This window comes from Drosophila elegans, unplaced genomic scaffold (genome assembly GCF_018152505.1).
Source record: "Drosophila elegans isolate 14027-0461.03 unplaced genomic scaffold, ASM1815250v1 contig_476, whole genome shotgun sequence".
Taxonomy (NCBI): domain Eukaryota; kingdom Metazoa; phylum Arthropoda; class Insecta; order Diptera; family Drosophilidae; genus Drosophila; species Drosophila elegans.
Genome location: NW_024545863.1, coordinates 5560194 through 5579754, shown reverse-complemented (window position 1 = coordinate 5579754; position 19561 = coordinate 5560194). Strand labels below are relative to the sequence as shown.

The window sequence follows — 19561 nt, the reverse complement described above, 5'->3', positions numbered from 1 at the left end:
TAATTTAATATTTAATTCCGTCCTTTATTTGAATCAGCGTAAAATACAAATGTGTTTTGTAGGCTTGTCTGGATTATCGATTATAGTGAAAGCGAATAATGTGGTCGGGGATTAAGATTACGTTGTTAATTGATTGCAGGGACAGTCTCATGCGGTCGAGCACTATCGTCGGATCATCTGAGCGAGATCGGTATCGATCCTATGAAAGTGCGAAAGCTCAGGTGGAGGGCGGTGGAGGTGGCGGCGGCTGCGACAGGCTCAAGGATGGTGGCGGCGGGGCGCAGGGCGGAGGTGGAGGCGGCGCATAGCCACCGCCCCAGCCACTGTAAGCGCCTCCGCCCCACGGCGGCATGGGCGGGGCACTGGTGCCAGGAGGCGGCGGGATGAGCGGCGGCAAGGTGCCCGGTATGGGTGGATTCATCGGCTCCGTCGCCGGTGGCGGCGGTTGCGGTGCGCTCATCCACGGCATCAGCGGCGGCGGCATCGGGGGCGGTGCCTGGGCGCCCGGCGGTGCCGGCACATAGGCCGCCATAGCGTGCTCCATGCCCAGGCTCATGGCGTGATCCATCGCTCCCATGCCGTGACCGTGCTGGTCCAAGCCCATACCGTGCTCCATGCCCATGCCGTGATCGTGCGCCGCCGCTCCCCATCCGCCCAGGTCGCGCTGGTGGTCTCGCGACGAGGAGCTCGGTGGCGACTGGATGGCCTGCATCTGCGAGGGCTTCTTATCGAAGATGCTGTAGCTGGCGCGGTGCAACTGAGGTCCGTTGTTGGCTGGCGGATCCGGCTTGGCAGACGCTGCTGTCGGCGGCGGTCCTTCGCCCAACTCTGCCATCAGACTCATGTACTCCTCGTCGATCTTCGCCTGCGAGTCTTCGCAGGCCATGCCCGGTGCACCGGATCCCGGGCGCTTGTTGCGACAATCCTTGGTCAAATGACCCGTTCCGCCACACGAGGTACACACTATCGTGTTCGTTATGATGGGCTTATCCGGACACTGCCAGGACTTGTGGTCCGTCGAGCCACACGTACAGCGCTGGATGTCGTTCTCGCGCAGCGTTCCGTTCAGTTGAGCCAGCTCGCGCAGCTGCATCCTGCGCAGATCGTTGTGGCCCTCGGGCACCTCGATACCCTGTCGGATGACGTCCTTGATCTTGTCCACTGCCTTGCGCACCGCCTCCGGATTTGGGGCGGTGATGAAGGCATGCAGCGGCTCGTCCTCGCCCGGCAACGGTTGGCCATCCTTGCGCCCCACTTTGCCCTCCTTCACCGATCCCTTGCCGCGAATTATGATCTTGGCGCCCGTATCCTTCTCCATAGCCTTGAGCGTGTTGCCGCGCGGTCCGATCAGCAGGCCTACGAAGTTGATGTCCGGATGCTGCTCCTGCGGAATCAGCACTTTGTCACTGACTCGGGTAACTGGCGGTCTAAAAAAGCAGAAAGATTAGAAAGACATATTTATAAACAACAAGACTGTAAAGCCCACTTACTTGTAGTCCGCCGGTGGCTTGAACTCGGGGTTCACCGTCTGCATCTTGACGATCAGTTGGTGGCGCTGTTCCTCCAAACGTTTCCTGTAGCGGAACTCGCGGGTATTCAACCGCTTGCCATCAGAACTGTAAATGGGCTCCGGCGATGGAGACCTGCGGACGAGAAAAAAAACAGAGAGAAGAGACAACTTTGATGAGATTAGTCTTGAGCTTCTGGGCGGGAGGATGCTATTGGCGCTAGACTTAGTGATCTTAACCTAAGTACTGACTAATAACTTTTATCAATATGCTGTAAGTTGCAAATCAAATTAATTAATCAAGTTTTTCATTAGCATTAGCAGGAAATAATTATTCGCTGGGGAATTGAGAAAAGAAGAATTTTGATTAATTCGTTCGATTCGGTAGCTGTTTCTATTTCGTTTCTGTGTTTGTCGCACCCGTTGGTTTCTTTGCGAGAAACCCCAACTACCGGCACGCTTAGTGGAAGAAAAGAAGAGTTGACGTTAATGAAAATGTAGAATCTATTCTTGTTATTATTTCCAGGCGCTTACATATTCTGTGCCCTTTTGGATGGAATCATTCAATCGATCACTGATTTGATCGCTGTCTCTAGAATCCCTTGAAGAGTATCATTAGTTAAAATAAATATTTTGGTTAACAAATTAGCTACAAAACTCAGGTCATTCGGTTAGGCTCCAACCGCCTTCTCTTACACTTCTGTAAATATTGGACATTATCGCCATTGGGCACTAGTTAAACATAAGTTTAACATTTAGTTATGATTTACACGGGATAGAACAAAACTTTATAAGAGGAGCTTTTGCCTCGCGATGCTCCTTCGATTTTAACGCAAATTCAACATAGATTCTTTTTTCTTGTTAATATTCAATACAGTAAATATCGGTTTGTGAAATACGGATAGATTTAGAACATTTTTGAAAAACTGTTTTTACACACATAAAAACTATAAAAAAAATACTCATCATTTCATTTGTCTGCTAAACCTTTAAAATATCACAAAAGTATTTCTTAGTTTAATTTGTTTAATTATTTTCTCCGCCGATATCTACTGTATTGTTGAACGACTTCAGTGGATCTTAACTGCTAGTAGAGATTTATGTGGGACCCCGCAAATCATTGGCATGCCACAGTGGAACCTGTTGGACTCTTGGTCGAAGAAGCATCCTTCCGGACCGGCCGCCGTTTTGTTCAGGAAGGATATTGCTGCTCGGTGGGTGTCTGGTATTCATTGGCTTCGCACGGGCAACCTTTGATTGAGAGACTCAGTGGGGGGAAAGAGAACTGTTTCAAACCTTTCTTCCGGATTCTGCGTGATGCCCATGTCGCCAGTTCGCAGCTTGCGGCTGATCTCCTCGATTTGGAATTGAACTGAAATTAGAAGGCGTTAGAAAAGAAGGAAGAAAATCGAGCGCAACCTCGACATTAGTAAACGTCACATGCTGGTTTTCTAGAGAATGGGAGAGATATCAATTAAATGGGGGGTCAAATGGTATTGTGGCTATTGAGATTTGTATCGCTTAGTGTGTCCGCTCCTAAACTAACTGAAAATGCTGTGAGCGTTACAATTGAGTTAATTAATTAAATAATTAAGTGGGGTATAATTTGATTAGTTCGACTGCGGATTAATCTCTGCAAAAATAAATATAAGCTGAACAGCCACACAAATGTTCTGTATTCGAGTATTCTAGCCGAATACGTTGGAATGCAACGCATGTCGTATCGTATCGTTTGTGTGCCACGCTGGAATCCCTTCAAAAAGAGAACGAGAGATTATTATATTTTGCTCAATGCCGTTTGTTGTTGGATTCAGATTTTAGATTGGTTTACGATCTCTGCACCAGCTGCTCGTCTCCGGCGTCTGATTCTGAAGTGTGGCTCTGTCCCTTTCTCTGTTTTCATCCTTGATTGTTTGTCATTAGGCTTAGGACTAGTTGCAGTGCTTAAAAGTTAACTTAGTTGCGAGCTCTGCTGCGATCAGCAGCAATTTGAAGTTGCGTTTACCTAGATAGGCTTCCTGTTGTGCTGGGTCCAGGGTGGAGGGCAAAATCGTGGGCATTCCCGGTATAAAGGTCTTGTCGTTTTCACTGCCGCCCCAGCGAGATTTGCGTTTCCTTTTCCGTTCCGCAGCGCTGTCCACTGTAATTAAAATATCAGTTAGTAAAATACTTAATTAAGGGCTCCATTATACCCACTTGAATTTTCAAAAGCTCCATTGCTGTTGGAGTCATTGCTGTTCTGGTTGTTGAAGAACGAGGCGAATCCCTTGCTGCCTCCCGCGCTTCCCATCAGCTCCTGAATGGTCTGAGATAAATCAAACCTCGAGTCCCTTGGCTCCTCCCTGATCGTTTCCAATCCCTGCGGCTGCCGGTCGAAGAGGGAGGGAATCCTGGGCTGGTCATGATCCTGATTCAAGGAGTTGCGACTGTTGGAAGTGTCGAAGGGGTTTACATGTGTACGTTCCCTGCTGCTTCTTTGCGGCGGCTGGTCCCGCTGATCTCTCTGGCTGCCGCGATCGCTACGACGACGCTCGTAGCTTCGACTGCGCGAGCGGCGCCGACGATTCCGGTCGTAATCATCGCCGCGACCGCCACGCGAACTGCTGCGCCTGGAACGGGAATCACGGTCCCGATCCCGCTTGCGATCACGATCCCGGTCCTTGCTGCGCGAACGCTTCCTCCGTCTGTCCTGGTCGTCGTAGTTGCGCGACTTGCTCCGATTCGAGCGGGAATCTCGGTCACCACGATCGCGATCCCGGTCGCGCTCACGATCCCGATCACGGTCGCGATCACGGTCATCCCGTCGGCGGCTGTCCCGGTCCCTGCTGTCCCTGTCCCTGAAAAATCAATTGGAAATAGGTTATTATTCATAAACACATAATTATGCTTCCATTTCAGTATTTGGAATTCTTCTTCTTATTAATTTACCAAACTCACATCGGTATAACGAATTAGATTAGGACACAGAGTCCAAAATCGATTCCCCTTGATTATAACTTGGCCCCAACTCACCTTCTTTTCTTGTCCTTGTCCCGCTCCTTGTCCTTGTCCCTTCCGCGATCCTTGGACCGGGAGCGCTCCTTATCAGCGCCGCTTCTGCCGCTGCCGCCGTTGGCAGAGGCGGCGACTGCGAGTGAGACTTCTCGGGCCACTGCCGAGGAAAGTAAGTCCGGCGGCGTTGCGCTCATGTTTTCCCGACAACTTTTACACCAACAACTCGCTTAGTACAACCAGGCAAAGTCAGAATAACTCCGAGGACTCTTTAAATAGTAAAAACCGATTTTTTCAGTATGCGGCGTTGCGTGTGAAAATTTTTGTGGCAACGGAACGAAACGAAAATGGCGACGTGCTCCAGTGTTGGAAACGGCATGCAATTGGTGGTGAGAGACCGTAGCTGTTACCTGTCACGGAAACGTTTTAAATATTTGATTTAGTTACTTGGATTTTCTTAGGATCGATTTGATTTTTGGGTTAACTATATAAATAAATGTTTTCAACATGTTGATTTTCCCCAATATATTAAAATATTTTTAGTAAGCATAGGTATAAAAAATATATGTTTTGTTAAATATTTAAAGTGGCTTCTATCTGTTCCTACGAATATTAGCCGTGACTATTCCCAGGCTTAGCCAACACTACTTTTGGGATTTTTGAAACGCGATAGTACGTTTTAGGTTGCACGTGTGCGGTATTGTGCAGTTTTGTTTTGCTTCATGAGCTTGATTTAATTTATCCCAAAACTCGAACTAAAACAATGGTGGCCAAGGGCAAAAAGGCCAGTGCCGATGCGGTTTACGCCAAAAAGACGGTGAAATCGGCCAATCCCTTCGACAACTCGTCGGCGCAGACGAGTAAGCGTGGACAGAACCAGAATCCCTTCGATGTGCACGTCAACAAGGAAAAGTTCAAGATTCTGGGCAGGATCTGCAAGCATGACAGGGGAATGCCGGGCGTGTCGCGGGCCAAGGCTCTGCAGAAGCGTGCCCAAACACTGGGTCAGCAGTTCGCCGTGAAGCACAAGACCAACCGGTTTAAGGACAACCGAATTGGCAAGCATTTAAGCGGCGATCAGCTCACGGAATCCGTGATGAACGCCCGCTATCTGGCCGAAAAGATGTCCCAGGTGCGCTCCAACCAGAAGGCGGAGAAGTTCAACCTCAACGACGACGAACTGCTGACCCACAGGGGCCAAACTCTGGAAGAGATCGAGCAGTACAGGGACGAGCGGTCCGATGACGAGGAGCTAGACGACGAAGCCCTAGATGGTGGGTTCTCAGAAAGATTAGACTTTAAAGCCCATGACTAACTAATTGTTCTTCTTAGCCGACTTCACATCTGCTGCTCACTTTGGAGGCGATGGCGACACCGCCCAAGATCGGCAGTCAGCCATCGATGAGATGATCGTCGAGCAGAAACGCCGCAAGAACGAAATCGCAAAGGAGAAGGACGAGGTGTACGATCTCACCGAGAAACTGGATGCCAACTACAAGCTCCTGCTGCCGCTGGTGGCCAAGGCCACCAAAGATGAGCAGGACGCCAAGCCGCCACCAGATGCCTACGACAAACTGCTCAAGGAGATGATCTTCGAGCCGCGCGGCAGTGTCACGGATAAGCTAATCAATCCCGATGAGTTGGCCAAACAGGAGGCGGCTCGTCTGGAGAAGCTGGAAAACGAGCGACTGCGACGCATGCGGGCCGATGGTGAGGAGGATGAGCAGGCCTCCGTTTCACAGCCCAAACATCGTTCAGCGGATGACCTGGACGATGGGTACTTCTTGGCTGGCGACGATGATGCCGAAGATGATACCCTGGCCTACGACTTGGAGGGCAATCTGGGCACACATCTCAATGGGAAAAAAGAAGCCAAGAAGGAGGATGAGGAGGAAGATGGTGAAGAGGGCGACGAAGAGGAGGAGGAGGACTCCGATGAGGAGAGCGATTCGGACGTCGATAATCTGAGTGATCTCAAGGAATCCGAGAGTGAATCCGAGGCAGAGGAAACTCCTCAAATCAGCAAAAAGAAAGCAAAGAAATCGGAACAAACTCCTGCCTCGTTAGATACCAGTATACCTTTCACCATCAAAATGCCCAAGTCTTACGAAGACTTCACTGAACTCCTTGCCAAACACGCTGCTCCCCAGCAGGCCACCATAATCGAAAGGATCATTAAATGCAATCATCCCAAACTGGAAGGCGTGAATCGTGAAAATGTGGTCAAGTTGTACTCGTTCCTGCTCCAGTATATCAAGGATTTGTTTGAGGATGCCAGCGAGCTGGACATACGTGAACATTTTCAACTGCTCTCAAAGTTTATGCCACATTTGTATGAGCTGACGCAATTGAATCCCGAACGAATGTCCAATACATTACTGGAAGTGATCAAAGAGAAGTATGGGGAGTTCAGGAAAAACCACAAGTTGTATCCTTCGCTAGAGATACTGGTTTACTTCAAACTGGTGGCCAACATATACTCCACATCAGATTTCCGTCATCCGGTGGCCACGCCTTGCTTTGTTTTCATGCAGCACATCCTGTCCAGATCGCGAGTGCGAACGCGTCAGGAAATATCAATGGGTCTCTTTCTGGTCACCGTGGTCTTGGAGTTTGTGTCGCAATCCAAAAGAGTTCTCCCAGCTGTTTTTAACTTCCTGCAAGGCATTCTACACATGTCCATACCCAAGCGGGATGTGGAGCAACTCGATATCACGCCACCCTTTGAGCGGGATGGACCTTTGAGCAAACTCCTGGCACTCCCAGCAAATAAGGAATGCCAGAAACTGGAGCCCCAACAGCTTCAGGCTGCGGACTTGGTCACCCAAACAGTCACTCCAGACTTCAAGGTTCGGGCACTGGACACAACTCTCCTGCTGATCAAGGAAGCTCTTCAGCTGGTGGAGGAGCATGTGGGTGCCTGCTACTTGGCCAAGCCCTTCCTGAGGTTACTCGCCCGCCTGCCACTTGACTCGTATCCCGACCATGTGCATCTGCACCACAAGGAAGCAACCCAACTGGCCGAAAGGCTGGCTGAGCAGAAGATGAAACCCCTGGCTCCGGCGGAAAGGAAGCCCAAGGCTCTCAGGCTGCTGGAACCGCGGTTTGAGGCGGTTTACGACGACAAGCGGCGGCCCAAGATGTCCAAGGCCAAGGAAGAGCGGGCCAAGCTGCTGCACAAGATTAAGCGCGAGAAGAAGGGCGCCATCCGTGAGATCCGCAGAGATACTGCCTTCGTTCAGGAGCTCAAGCTCAAGCAGACGCTGCGAAGGTGGGTTGTACATTTAAATGTGGTAATCCTTCTTTCAAACCCATGCTTATTTATTTACAGCGACAAGGAGCGCCACGAGAAAGTCAAACGCATCTACCAGGAGGCATCTATGCAGCAGGGCGAGCTCAACGAGTTGGCCCGTGCCAAAAAGAAGAAGAAGTTCTAGATGTGCTCCAACTAGGTTGATGTTGAATTAGATTTTAGCTAGACTTTACACTAAAACTGAGAGTAAAGAGCAGCGCATTGCAGCTTCTATTTTAATAACACAAAGTCGACCTTCAAAATTGAACGTATTAATGCTAACCTATATTATTCACAAACAACAGGGTGGGTCGATCTCGATTGAAGTGAAGGCTAAAATCAAATAGATTATGTAAATTCGAGAGAGTTAGTTTCTTCAAAATGTACCATTATTTCGTTGCGGACAAATTTAAAGATATTAATATTGATTTACACTGTGATTTGAGCTTGTTAATTTTAAATTTAGGCAAATCAAATGAATTAATTAAATTTGAAAGAATCAGGAGAACAGAATAAAAGTAAAACTTACAATTTTTCTTTAACCAGTATCACTTTTATTTAAGAACTTTTTTAAGCTATGATTAGATTGTTAACCAAATCGACCCACCCTATTGTATGTATATAAAATCCAAAGTGTCTACGCCTTCTTGCCCGAGATTTGCCGGCATCGCAGCGTTGCCTGCTCCACCGCTCCAGCCACTGCTGCCCGAAAACCTGCAATCGACATCAAAGGTTGAGTTGGAGGCGATAAGCGAGTGCGTCATCCGCATCATCACCGCCACTTACCTGACAGCTCCAGTTGTCTGAGTGCCGCCGCCGTCGAGCCCGCCGGACTAGTGACCCCGTCTTTGAGCTGTCCGGGATGCAGTCCACTGTCCCGAACCATGTGACCAGCTCCAAGGACGGTTTGCGATGCCAGGCGGTAGGCCAGATCCCTGGGCATTCCCATATGAACGGCTCCGTCGGCCAAAGCCTCAATCATCACAAACACATAGGCGGGTCCACTGCCACTTAGGGCAGTGACCACATCCAACTGGGACTCATCCACCGCCTCGCAAGTGCCCACGGACTGCAGAAGCTTTTGAGTGACCTCTGCATCTGCATCGGTGGCCTGGGATCCACGAACGAATACCGAGCAGCCTGAACAAACCACTGCCGGCAGATTTGGCATCACGCGGATCACACGAGCTTGCTGGGAAAGACTGGACTCGATGGTGGACAGGGTGATGCCCATGGCCACGGAGAGGAATAGTTTGCCGGAGCTGATTGGTTGAATCTCCGATAGAACCGAGGGCACCACTTGGGGTTTCACGGACACAAAGACCACGTCTGATTGTTGCACAACAGGTGCATTCTTAACCACTGTTTCCACTCCCAGGGCTTGAAAGGATTGCAGGGAGAGCTTATCCGCCGGATGCACACTGGCTATCAGAGTGCTGGGTTTGGCCAAACCTGGAGATTTTGAAGAGCGTTCGATTAAATTGTGAAGTCATGTATTAAAAAGATTAGTAATTTTCTCCAAAGAGAACATTTCCTAGATATTTATCCCTTATACTTTTTCTCACATCGTATATTTTCTTAGGGTTTAAGAATAAGTAAGATATGGAGATTTCTATAACATATATCTCACCGGCTGCCAGGAACCCCTTGGCCAAAGCTTTGGCCATATTGCCACCGCCCAGGAATCCGATCTTTCCGATCGTCGACATTATGTTTTAGCTTTACTTTAATTTCGCGGCTTGAGTACTGCACTTTGTGCTGGCGGAACGGCGACTGTTTGTCCGCTGCCGGCGCTTACCAAAAACAGCCCGCGGGGACTGATAAGAAATCTGGCTCGATCCACCCCCAACCCCCTGCGATGTGCGAACAACAAACCAAGTGATTCGGGCTTATCAGGGGGAGTTCCTGTGTGTTGGTTCCACACACAATTGCGTCCAATTAATAATAACAACTATACAAATAATTATTACTTTTTTTAAACATTATTTTCTTATGATAATATATTGAAATATTAAAAGTTATACTTCATTTCTTTTGTTGATTGGGATATTTTATTATTTTGTCCGCAATTGTATAGCCTTTATCTGCTAGAACTGGCTGCGGAGTGGAATTCATTCACCCATTAGCAGGCATGACGAAGTCCAAATTTATGCGAGGTGCCGATGCCCTGTAATCCCCGCAATCGTACATTGATCCATTTTGATGTTTCGAGTTCTATTCGCGCGAGGCTCATTGGAAATATTTATTTACCAAGTTTCGAAAACACTCTGTACTCTTAAAGATAAGAACGGTTATCAGTTGAATGTGATAACAATAACGGAGAAAAAGGTTTAGTAAAAGAGACCAAAATTGTAGACTTTTTAGTAAATGAAGAATCATTGCCGTTGCAATCTTCTTATACATTTATTTATATAATATGGGAATGAAAAAGCTGCTGAAAGACTACTGCGTTTTCTTTATGTTTTGTGATGTTGGTGTTTATTGACGTTGTAGCTAGACGGGTTTCGCATGAGTCAATTTTTATTTAAGATGGATTGGTATTTGCGGATATAGTTTTGAAAGAAGGGTTGTTTTAATTACATAGGGTTTCTGTTTAGTTTGTCGGCTCGGTAACGCTTTAAATTGAAAAAAAATGTATATATTTAAAAACTGTAATTTGAAAACCGATAACAGAATCCAGCTAGCAATCGTTTCATTCCGCATTCCCGCCAAACATCGATATTTCCTGGCAAACATCGAAAGGCCGATATTTTGAAAACATCGGTGTTATCGATATTGGCATCGAGGCTTCCACCTCTAGAGCGCTCACACGGGAGTAATTTTTACCGTAGAAATTGCAATTTAACGCCTTGCGATAGCCAGAAACTCTTAAAACACTAGCTACCGATTATAACAAAAGAGGGACTGCCAATGGCAACGGATTAAGTACGTGGATATATCCAATTCCAGACCTAATTATCTCCCTTAGCGTGTGTGAGTGCCTGCGTGGGTGTGTGTGTGTCCGTGTGCCCCTGTATGTGTGCCTTGTTTTCTCACACAATTTCGCTGCAATTTAGAAAAAATTAACAAAAGCGCAGTAACAGCAGCAACAACAACAACAACAACAAGGAAACGCATCAATTTCGAGGTTGCTTGAATATACTAGAAAAATAAACATTCAAGTTGGAGGAGAACTGGAAACCGTATACCCAGTGGCTGATTGATAAACAACCCGAAAAACACCCTAGAAATTCTGGAGTAGGACGGTACGTATGATACCTCCAGATCGTATGGCCATGAAAACCTAATTGATTTGCAAATTACCCGCAGGGCCACGTCGCTATCGCTTATCTACTGCACTGAGAGAAAAACAAACGAAGTGTGCCAGTCGTTTTCGATCTTTGCCTTAAAATTCTCTGGCGGTCGTGATTAGTTCCCAAAAATAAACAAACCCAAAAAAACATGTCCTCGTCGTCGGCGTCCGGCGGTCGAAAGCAGCCCACTGCCGTGTCCCGGATGAAGCAGGACTACATGCGGCTCAAGCGGGATCCCCTGCCCTACATCACCGCCGAGCCGCTGCCCAACAACATCCTCGAGTGGCACTACTGCGTCAAGGGTCCGGAGGACTCGCCCTACTACGGCGGCTACTACCACGGCACCCTGCTCTTCCCGCGCGAGTTCCCCTTCAAGCCGCCCTCCATCTACATGCTGACGCCGAACGGACGCTTCAAAACCAACACGAGGCTGTGCTTGAGCATATCAGGTAGATATGGGGGTTCTAGGGGCTTCAAAGCTATGATCTATCGCTAAACACTGGCAGAATCACATCATAGTTTTTGTAAATTATGAAGGTATGCTGTCCTAGAATTGGGTACATCCCTCCTTGAGCCTCATTAGATTTATTTCATCATAATCCCCATAAATAAATCATAAAGACATATAGTGCTTTACGTCAGGTTTGCATATTAGGTTGTTGATATCATCACTACGATTGTTGAACAAGTTAGATGCATGTAGAACTCTTAAAGTTTAAAGTCATTTTTAAATACACATTTTCTAGTGTCTTAAAAATAAATAATGCGGACTTATTTAATCATCATTAATCGATCGAGGAGTAAGGTGTGGGGAAATCAAATCAAATTAAATGAAATTTATTCAGCGCCTCTAATACAATACACTTTTTGTTTATGTCTGTGCTATCCAATCATGTTTTTTAGTTGAATATTTCCGCACCTGGGTGATTTTAATTTTAGTACCTTATTTACAAGAATGTATGCTGGTTAAACAAATTCTATTTATACACTTGTCTCAATTAAACTACAAAAGGCGTGCTACCAACATTTGTCTGTGACCTTTTTCGGAAACACACATTGCTATGATGATAATTTACAAAAAAAAAAATGTTTTATCTTATCTATATTATACTAGAACGCTTTCATATTTCTTGATAATCATTCTTCGCTAATCTGTATTGTGTTACAATTTTATATATTATCATCGAGTTGATTAACATTTTAAAAGTTTAAATTGTAGTCGCTAAAAATACACCAAGTATTACATTAATAAATATTAAACTGCCAGGAAACAATGTTTTGAAAGGAAAGAAAAAATTGTGTGCATTTCTTTAAATGTATAAAAAAATCGAAACTATTAAATTTCCATTTACTTATGCCCTGTTTTTTGTTTTTAGACTTTCATCCGGACACTTGGAACCCCACCTGGTGCGTGGGCACTATTCTTACTGGTCTGCTGAGCTTCATGGTAAGTGCATTGGGCATTCCGGGCATTCATAATTTGATTGATTTGTTTTTATGCCGCAGCTTGAGAGTACACCCACGCTTGGGTCCATCGAGTCGTCGAACTATGACAAGCAAATGTTTGCTCAAAAATCGCTAGCATTTAACCTGCGCAACACCAACTTCTGTGAGCTGTTTCCCGACGTGGTCGATGAGATCAAGCAGCGATTGCAGGGTACCCAGGCGGCGGCTGCGGCGGGCGGTATTGCGTCTACCTCGAGCGGAGCGAAGCGGTCCAACGGGCTGGCCAATGGCGCGTCCTTGGCATCGGCGGATGGCAGTCTGGCGGCGGGTGGCTTGGCCAATCCACAGAATGCAGCGGACGCAATCGATGGTGGTGCGGGGGGTCAGGCGGATTTGGCCAGTGGCGGCGGAGCGTCGGCACTGCAGAACAGTGCACGGAATTCCTATTTAAACTGGCAGTCCGTCTATTCAAACCTGGTGATCATCATCTGCTTTGCGATATTTGCCCTCATTGTTAATTACGTGATCAAGAACCTGAATCAGGAATAGGATTAACGACACAGCCTCTATATTTATATACAAATATAGTTACACATCCGTATGCATGTGCATATTTAATCTAGTTAACTCTAAAGTATAGTAGTCTTCGTGGATTCAGTACCGCTTCAGAAGTATTTACAGACCCCGCTTCAAACCCAAAATAACCGCCACAGGCGCCGCCATCCATTCCCACATTTCCCACGATCTGAAATTATTGGCAATAACAACTAGAAACACAGAAACACATAATTCTAAACTCAATTTGTGAAATCTTTAAATTGTTTTGTTATGTATTCATTACTATTAAAGTCTAGTTTAATGCAAAGTGAATGAAGCCAGGAATATGTTTGTAAATGAATAAAAAAAAAACGGCAACATATGAGCTCGTGTACAAATTAGCTAACTTGTGTGTGAGTTTCCTGCTTATAAAATGGATCTTCATTTTCAGTTACCATAAATTGCCTGATGTTGATTCAACTTGTATAATACGTTGTAATTTGTACTTGGCTTTACGCTGGCTAAGCGGCTTAAATGTGAAGCAAAGTCGCCGACTACTGACCATAATTTTTTCTCATTCTCGGTGGGTAGAGCTAAATCCAATAAAGTGAAGCCTGGGTGACCGACAATGTTTCACATTTAAAGCGCTTAACACACGCCCACAAGTCTCTTTGCGGCAACTTTGTTGGCCATCGTAAGCCGAAATTACTCACATGACGCTTATTACTGGTGAGGTTGGGCAGGAATGACCAAGTTTGTTGGCTTAAACGATTTGTGGCACCCGTTGTTACAGCAAGTTATGTCCTTGCATAAAAAAACTGCAGTCAGAGAGAAATAAAACTTATAATTGTATAAAATGTATAATTTGCTAAGGATATAAGAAAGTATTTTATTTTATTTTATTATTTGTCTATATAGTTTTTAGGTGATTTATTTATATTTTTAAAAATGGACTTTTTGTTTGTAACTCCAATTACCTAATATTTCTGGCATCTTATTCTCCACTCTCCACTTTTATTTTTCAACAGCTACGAAACACGTATGAGAACTTTCTGGATTGTTTTTTTTATGTGCAATAGCCACAACTTCATAAAAGGAAATTCGCTTACTTAGCAGCCGTGGTAAACTCCTTATAAATAAAAGAACGAAGAAGAACTTCATTTTGTGATGAAAGTTTTTTGGCCAGACGCTGAAGCTGATAATTTAAGTAACGTAAATTTCAAGTTCAGGCTGCATGGCAAAGTTTCCGACTGCGGCTGGCACTTGCAACTTTTCAAATTTGGTTGTTTGTTTTATGAACTTGCAACAGTTTAAGCCAATTTCGGCTGCACAAAGAGAGAACAACCACCAGCAGACACACAACATTAAGTGATATCCCGGATGGTGCAGTGGTAGATACACACACACACACACACATACACACAGACCATAACCGAAACATCTCTGGTACTGTCATCAAGTATTTTTATGCGGAGTGAGGATGGGCGGGGATTTGGAAGTCGGTTGTGCTTTTGCTTTTGCTTTTGCTGTTGGTCCAAATTTATTTTGAGTGCCCACCAAGATGGCGACTGGAGTCCAAGTCCGAACTGTCTCCTGCATTTCCGCTTTATCCTTTTGATGCTAGGGGCGGATGTGAAATTTTTGCTCATTTGTTCTTGGCATTTATATGCTTCGGTTGCCCGAAAAGAGGTCAGTGGCGTTGGAATCCAGCGAGTTCATTGTTCGCCGCCGAAGACAAATCCCCAAGTGTGGCCATCGCTGCCGGGCCAGGCTTAAATGCCCAACAAATGGCTACAAGACATTAGTTGGCGGCAATAAATGTCGATGCTCCCGGGCTAAGCCGCTTATCCAGGCAAATATGCGCGAGTAAACCCACAAAAACAAAACATAAATGGAGTGGTCAACGGCCATTCGATGGAATCAAGGGAATGTCGGCCTCCTGAGCCATAAAAATAATGGCCAAAAGAAAAGCGAGTGCCCCACGGCCAAGGCGGCCGGGTAGATAAGCAAATATAAATAAATAAAAATAACAAATGCTATAATCATTAAGTACGTCTCATTGGGGGGCATGTGCCCCCGAGTTCGGTGGCCATATGTAACTGCCCTTATGCCGTGGGTCCTGCACGGCAAACAAAAATTCAAACAGTTCTTAAATACACCATCTGCTTAACAGTTGATTTCAAGCTCGAAAATTACATATTTTGTGATATTTTCAATCATTTTAAATTTAAACTGACTCTTACATTGAGGCCATTGTACATGTTTAGTTTTTATGAAAATTTTTATATTAATACAGGTTTGATCATATCCATATATTTATTTTATCATAATTACTAGATGGCTTAAAATAAATAAAATTTCTGATGTATTTACTTAGAGCATGAGATTTTTTGTAGTGTAGTGTTTCTTGACCACCCAGGGGTCACAAATGTTACACATCCGCACACAGAAAGACCCACACAGACACAGTCACATGCGCATATAAATGAAAATGTTTGTTGAATTATGTGGGCAATATATGTTTATGCCTGTGTCAGTGTGCGCAATAAACGATAAAACATAAACTTAATATGCAAAGGCCACGCGAAAATAGCAACACCCGAAATGTATGCTATATTTGCGTTTATGTGAATGTGCGTCGGGATGTGAACACGCCCTTTATCAATGCATAAACAAATGGACATCAGCTGCGAGTTATAGCAGAAATGGCTAAACGAAAGGGTAAGTGGGTTGAGCCGTTAAAATTGACCTAACAAGTGTTGGCGAATTCAAAAAAAAAAGGTTAACGAAGGTAATAAATACCAAAATGTATGTGGAGTTGTTGCTTTGTTTTTGGCAGTTTGTTAAAATTTTAAACAGCCAATGCATAAAATTTTTTGATAAAAATAATACAACATTTTTTGAAAAATTATAAAGTACATAAAATAAATCTAAGGAAAAAATATATAATCTAGGAACGATAAATATTTTACAATTTTGGTGTTTTCAAGATGCCTATTAGATAAAAAAATTACCAACTTTGAAAACTTTGGCCTGCTGTCCAATCAACGATACAAAAATGTGTTTTATGCTTAAATAAGCCAATGTACAGATATTTATGATGACCAAAAATTAGCATAAATCGATAATGATAATGGGCCTTAAGCGCAGACAAGGACTTTCCATGTAGTCACATATATGCGCATAAAGAAGGAGCATTTGTGCGGTGAGCAGAAACTGGGATGGTCAATTGGATGACTGTACAATCGTTAATTCAACCTGACAACGGTCTGCAGCTCGTTTACTCCCGGATGCCGTGCACTTGGACGCCAATCTATGGCCCCACAATTCGGTATACGGTATACGGTATATGGGCTGCCTTGTCCACTTCATCATCATCAGCCGCATCATTTCTGGGCCCGCTGTGCTGCAAATTGTAAATTGCGAATTTCGCTCCACGTTTCTAATGCGACCTGATGCGTAGATGGCAGTGGAAAAAGTTTAATCACCACTCAGCCGCAGCGCCATAAATTTCAATTAGTGCGGATGCATTTGGGCATTTGCATGCGCCAATTTTGAATTATGAACTCCGAATTTTGCCAACTGACTAATTGCTAATTGAGTTGCGTTTGGGGCTGGTTTGGGCTTTTGGCGGTTTTGTAGATCAACCAATCAATCTCTGATTGTTAGCCCAGTCGACATGCAATTAGGTCACATAGACACAGTTGGTTGAAAATTTGGGGAACAGCAAACTGATGATCCAAGGGAATATACAGAGAGGATATTAATCGTAACCGGTCAATGTTTTTTTTTTGTGTAAAATCTATTCTATACATTCATAAAACTCTGTGAGACGTTTTAAAAAAATAAGAATTAGCCGGGTATAAGTATGCATTATATTATTGTATTACAGCATAATACAATTTTAAGATGAGAGAATTTTACATGTTAAATCATTAGTTTCTTTCTGTGTGTGTGGTCCTCTTTATGGACCGCTGTCAGTGTCGAGTTGTTGCTGTCCTAACTCCAACAAATTATGAGCACAATAAAAAGTGGCAGGAGCAACAAGAACGAGTTCGACTACATGAGCGGCAACAGCAAATGCAGCACGCGACAGTAACACAAGTGGCAGTCACTTCCGGCCAGCAGATGCTCCACTTCCACATCCACACAGTTCTTGTTACTGCCCCACTTCAGTTTCTGTTCCTCTTCCTGCTCCTGCCCCTGGACAGCTTCTACTTGTGCTCCTGGGGGGTTTTTAAGCCTCTTGAGTGCTTACTTGTCCTTTTTATGGCAATGTGTGAGACTTTCGCATTGAATTAACTTGAGTGGCCGGCGAATGAGGGCGTTCGTGTGGTCAGTGGCTGGCATTTATGGATCAGCCTGTCAGGGCTAGCACATTTGTCAACTGTTTTCATTTACTGATGGATCAAGCTGGATAAGCAACTGCCAAAGAACTTTCAGAAAACGCTTTAAGGCTGGCAACTGGTGGTCATACAAAACATACTAACCCAAAGAATTTAATTAATGTAATAGCCTTAAATAAATCGTTAAATGTTTATTAAGTTAATTTTATTATCCCAAGAATGGGTTCATTTACAGTAAATGTCTAATGGAAGTAATTTTCATCAAGACTCTAATTTAATAGTTCAGTTATCAAACCCTCTTCTTAATTAAGCCAAATTATCTGCTATACGCATAAAACTAGTTCAGCAAATTAAATACGTTAAATACGCTTGCTAAAGAAAAAATGTTCAAAGAATAATAGTAGAATAATACGATTGGGGATATTTTTGTTTTAATATTTTTGATAAAATTTCCTTTAAATAATTTGTACATAAATCCACGTTTATAGTTTTTAGCGCAAAAGTTTATTCTCAAAGCGTAAGTCGAGATTTGGAGTTAAAGCCTTATCATTTTCTTTGGCACTCAACTAGTCTCAGAAGTCATTAAAAACAGAGCCCCACTAGAATATGCAACCATAGGAATACCGAGGTTGGGTTAAGGGCAGGACATGTACATATATACCAACTTGTTGCGCCGTTTCTGCAGCACCAGCACGAGCACGAGTTGTTGAGAAAGTAAAATTATTAAAACTTTTTGAATTAACAAAGCGCCGACAACGAGCTAAATGACGTCAACGATGTCCGCGCGCGCAAAAAGTGAATTAAAAGGGGAATAAAAAGCGACAAAGTTAATTTATGCACAACTAGATACAAACAGAGGATGTTGCAAGAGGGGGACAGTACGGCGCAGACACAGCGAATAGTTGAAACTGTCGCTGAACTGTGGAAACGGAAAACTGAACGCCATATTAGATTCAAATGCATTTCCCTGTTGGTCGACACCTCCCGTTTCCGGTTGCGTCAGGGGTCCACCCCCATTTGCTCTCCACCCTCTTTCCGCCCCTAGCTTCCGCACTCGCAACCGGAAATGAAGACCAAACTTTTCAATTGAGTTTTCCGCCTCTGCAGCGCTGGGCCACGATAAAGTTTCGGCATTATTTTTGTTTATTTTCTTGTTGATCCATAAAATACAGCCAAAGCCAGCGACGTACGGAAAGATTTTATCAGGGGTTCTAACATTTTTCACTTTTATCGGCCTCAATTTGACTTGTAGTCATTTATCTCAGCAAGAAACTGCTAAAGACAATAATTTAATGACATTTATAAGGCTACTAAACCTATTTTATAGAATTATAAAACTAATTTTTAATTCAATTAATATTAAAATTTCTTACAATTGATAAAAATGTGTAATACACAAAGTAATGTATCTTAAAAATACTGTTAAAGAATTGAATATATTTTAATATATATATTTTTTTTAATAAAAATAGTTGTGAAGGATTTCTCAACCCCCCGCATACTCCACTGATCCTTAAAACGGCTATTCAAGGCGTGGCCTCCCTAATTGAGCCTAACATTTGCGGTAGTTAAAATAAATTGACAACGAGCCGAAACTAAAACAAGAATAGCAGCGAAGGTTAATTAATTTGCGGATAAATCCTTTGCAACAAAGCCAAAACTACAAGGTTTTGCAAACAATCAAAGCTCATAAATTCCAAACAAATTAAGCAGTCGAAACTTGGTCCCTAATCTCAGCCTCAGCTGGTGTCCAGTCGATGGTAATGATGGGTATTTGCCAGGCAACCGGAAACAGAGAAACAGCAGCAAAACAGCCCCCACACATCAATGGCAATCATGGAAATTGGACGGCTAAGTTTAGGACACCGAACAAAGGAGAAATAGGGAAAAGGGGAGAGAGAAAGGAAAAAACCATGAAAATGTATATGTTTTTAGGGCCTAGGAAAAACGCCGACAAAGCGAACAGAAAATCAACAGAGCCAAGCAGGCAATAAACTGCCTGACAAATGAAAATAAAAGCCCGGCCCGCAATGAGCCAAAAGCGGCAAGAAACAAAATACGAAATTCAACCAACGAGATACAAGCTAGAACATCCTCCAAGGCGGCTAAAGCGGACTGAAGGCGAAAAGAACGAGCAGCAGTTGATGCC

The 19561-nt window shown here is 44.3% G+C and overlaps 4 protein-coding genes across 5 annotated transcripts; 2 read left to right on the top strand and 2 right to left on the bottom strand.

Moving 5' to 3' along the window:
- Positions 1 to 3: 3 nt before the first annotated feature.
- LOC108140703 (splicing factor 1) lies at positions 4 to 4849 on the bottom strand. 2 transcript variants are annotated; one of them, XM_017263657.2, is made up of 6 exons: positions 4520 to 4849; positions 3704 to 4344; positions 3513 to 3647; positions 2804 to 2879; positions 1491 to 1643; positions 4 to 1427 (listed from the first exon to the last, which is right to left on the bottom strand). In XM_017263657.2, the coding sequence occupies exons 1-6, from the start codon at positions 4693 to 4695 to the stop codon at positions 218 to 220; spliced, it is 2391 nt and encodes a 796-aa protein (XP_017119146.1). In that variant the 5' UTR covers positions 4696 to 4849; the 3' UTR covers positions 4 to 217. The 2 variants fall into 2 exon arrangements, with proteins under 2 accessions (XP_017119146.1, XP_017119147.1); XM_017263658.2 differs by lacking the exons at positions 4 to 1427; positions 2804 to 2879 and having other exon boundaries at positions 1497 to 1643.
- Positions 4850 to 5167: 318 nt separating this feature from the next.
- On the top strand, positions 5168 to 8039 carry LOC108140679 (nucleolar protein 14 homolog). Its single transcript, XM_017263625.2, has 3 exons — positions 5168 to 5772; positions 5831 to 7769; positions 7830 to 8039. Exons 1-3 carry the CDS (start codon positions 5262 to 5264, stop codon positions 7933 to 7935), a joined length of 2556 nt encoding a protein of 851 aa, XP_017119114.1. The 5' UTR covers positions 5168 to 5261; the 3' UTR covers positions 7936 to 8039.
- Positions 8040 to 8321: 282 nt separating this feature from the next.
- Positions 8322 to 9585, bottom strand: LOC108140680 (pyrroline-5-carboxylate reductase 3). Its single transcript, XM_017263626.2, has 3 exons — positions 9421 to 9585; positions 8577 to 9242; positions 8322 to 8504 (listed from the first exon to the last, which is right to left on the bottom strand). Exons 1-3 carry the CDS (start codon positions 9497 to 9499, stop codon positions 8428 to 8430), a joined length of 822 nt encoding a protein of 273 aa, XP_017119115.1. The 5' UTR covers positions 9500 to 9585; the 3' UTR covers positions 8322 to 8427.
- A 986-nt stretch (positions 9586 to 10571) lies between these two features.
- Positions 10572 to 13467, top strand: LOC108140788 (ubiquitin-conjugating enzyme E2 J2). Its single transcript, XM_017263780.2, has 4 exons — positions 10572 to 11035; positions 11100 to 11532; positions 12460 to 12530; positions 12590 to 13467. The coding sequence occupies exons 2-4, from the start codon at positions 11232 to 11234 to the stop codon at positions 13076 to 13078; spliced, it is 861 nt and encodes a 286-aa protein (XP_017119269.1). The 5' UTR covers positions 10572 to 11035; positions 11100 to 11231; the 3' UTR covers positions 13079 to 13467.
- Positions 13468 to 19561: the final 6094 nt, after the last annotated feature.

Excerpts from the sequence above, each read along its gene's own strand:
- LOC108140703 (XM_017263657.2), bottom strand. The coding sequence starts at position 4,695 with ATGAGCGCAACGCCGCCGGACTTACTTTCCTCGGCAGTGGCCCGAGAA. Across the intron at positions 3,648-3,703 it reads TGGAGCTTTTGAAAATTCAA|TGGACAGCGCTGCGGAACGG; the intron begins GTGGGTATAATG and ends TTTTAATTACAG. Across the intron at positions 1,428-1,490 it reads AAGCCACCGGCGGACTACAA|ACCGCCAGTTACCCGAGTCA; the intron begins GTAAGTGGGCTT and ends CTGCTTTTTTAG.
- LOC108140788 (XM_017263780.2), top strand. The coding sequence starts at position 11,232 with ATGTCCTCGTCGTCGGCGTCCGGCGGTCGAAAGCAGCCCACTGCCGTG. Across the intron at positions 11,533-12,459 it reads GCTGTGCTTGAGCATATCAG|ACTTTCATCCGGACACTTGG; the intron begins GTAGATATGGGG and ends TTTTGTTTTTAG. Across the intron at positions 12,531-12,589 it reads CTGGTCTGCTGAGCTTCATG|CTTGAGAGTACACCCACGCT; the intron begins GTAAGTGCATTG and ends TTTATGCCGCAG.
- LOC108140680 (XM_017263626.2), bottom strand. The coding sequence starts at position 9,499 with ATGTCGACGATCGGAAAGATCGGATTCCTGGGCGGTGGCAATATGGCC. Across the intron at positions 9,243-9,420 it reads CAAGGGGTTCCTGGCAGCCG|GTTTGGCCAAACCCAGCACT; the intron begins GTGAGATATATG and ends CAAAATCTCCAG. Across the intron at positions 8,505-8,576 it reads CAGACAACTGGAGCTGTCAG|GTTTTCGGGCAGCAGTGGCT; the intron begins GTAAGTGGCGGT and ends TGTCGATTGCAG.
- LOC108140679 (XM_017263625.2), top strand. The coding sequence starts at position 5,262 with ATGGTGGCCAAGGGCAAAAAGGCCAGTGCCGATGCGGTTTACGCCAAA. Across the intron at positions 5,773-5,830 it reads AGACGACGAAGCCCTAGATG|CCGACTTCACATCTGCTGCT; the intron begins GTGGGTTCTCAG and ends TGTTCTTCTTAG. Across the intron at positions 7,770-7,829 it reads CTCAAGCAGACGCTGCGAAG|CGACAAGGAGCGCCACGAGA; the intron begins GTGGGTTGTACA and ends ATTTATTTACAG.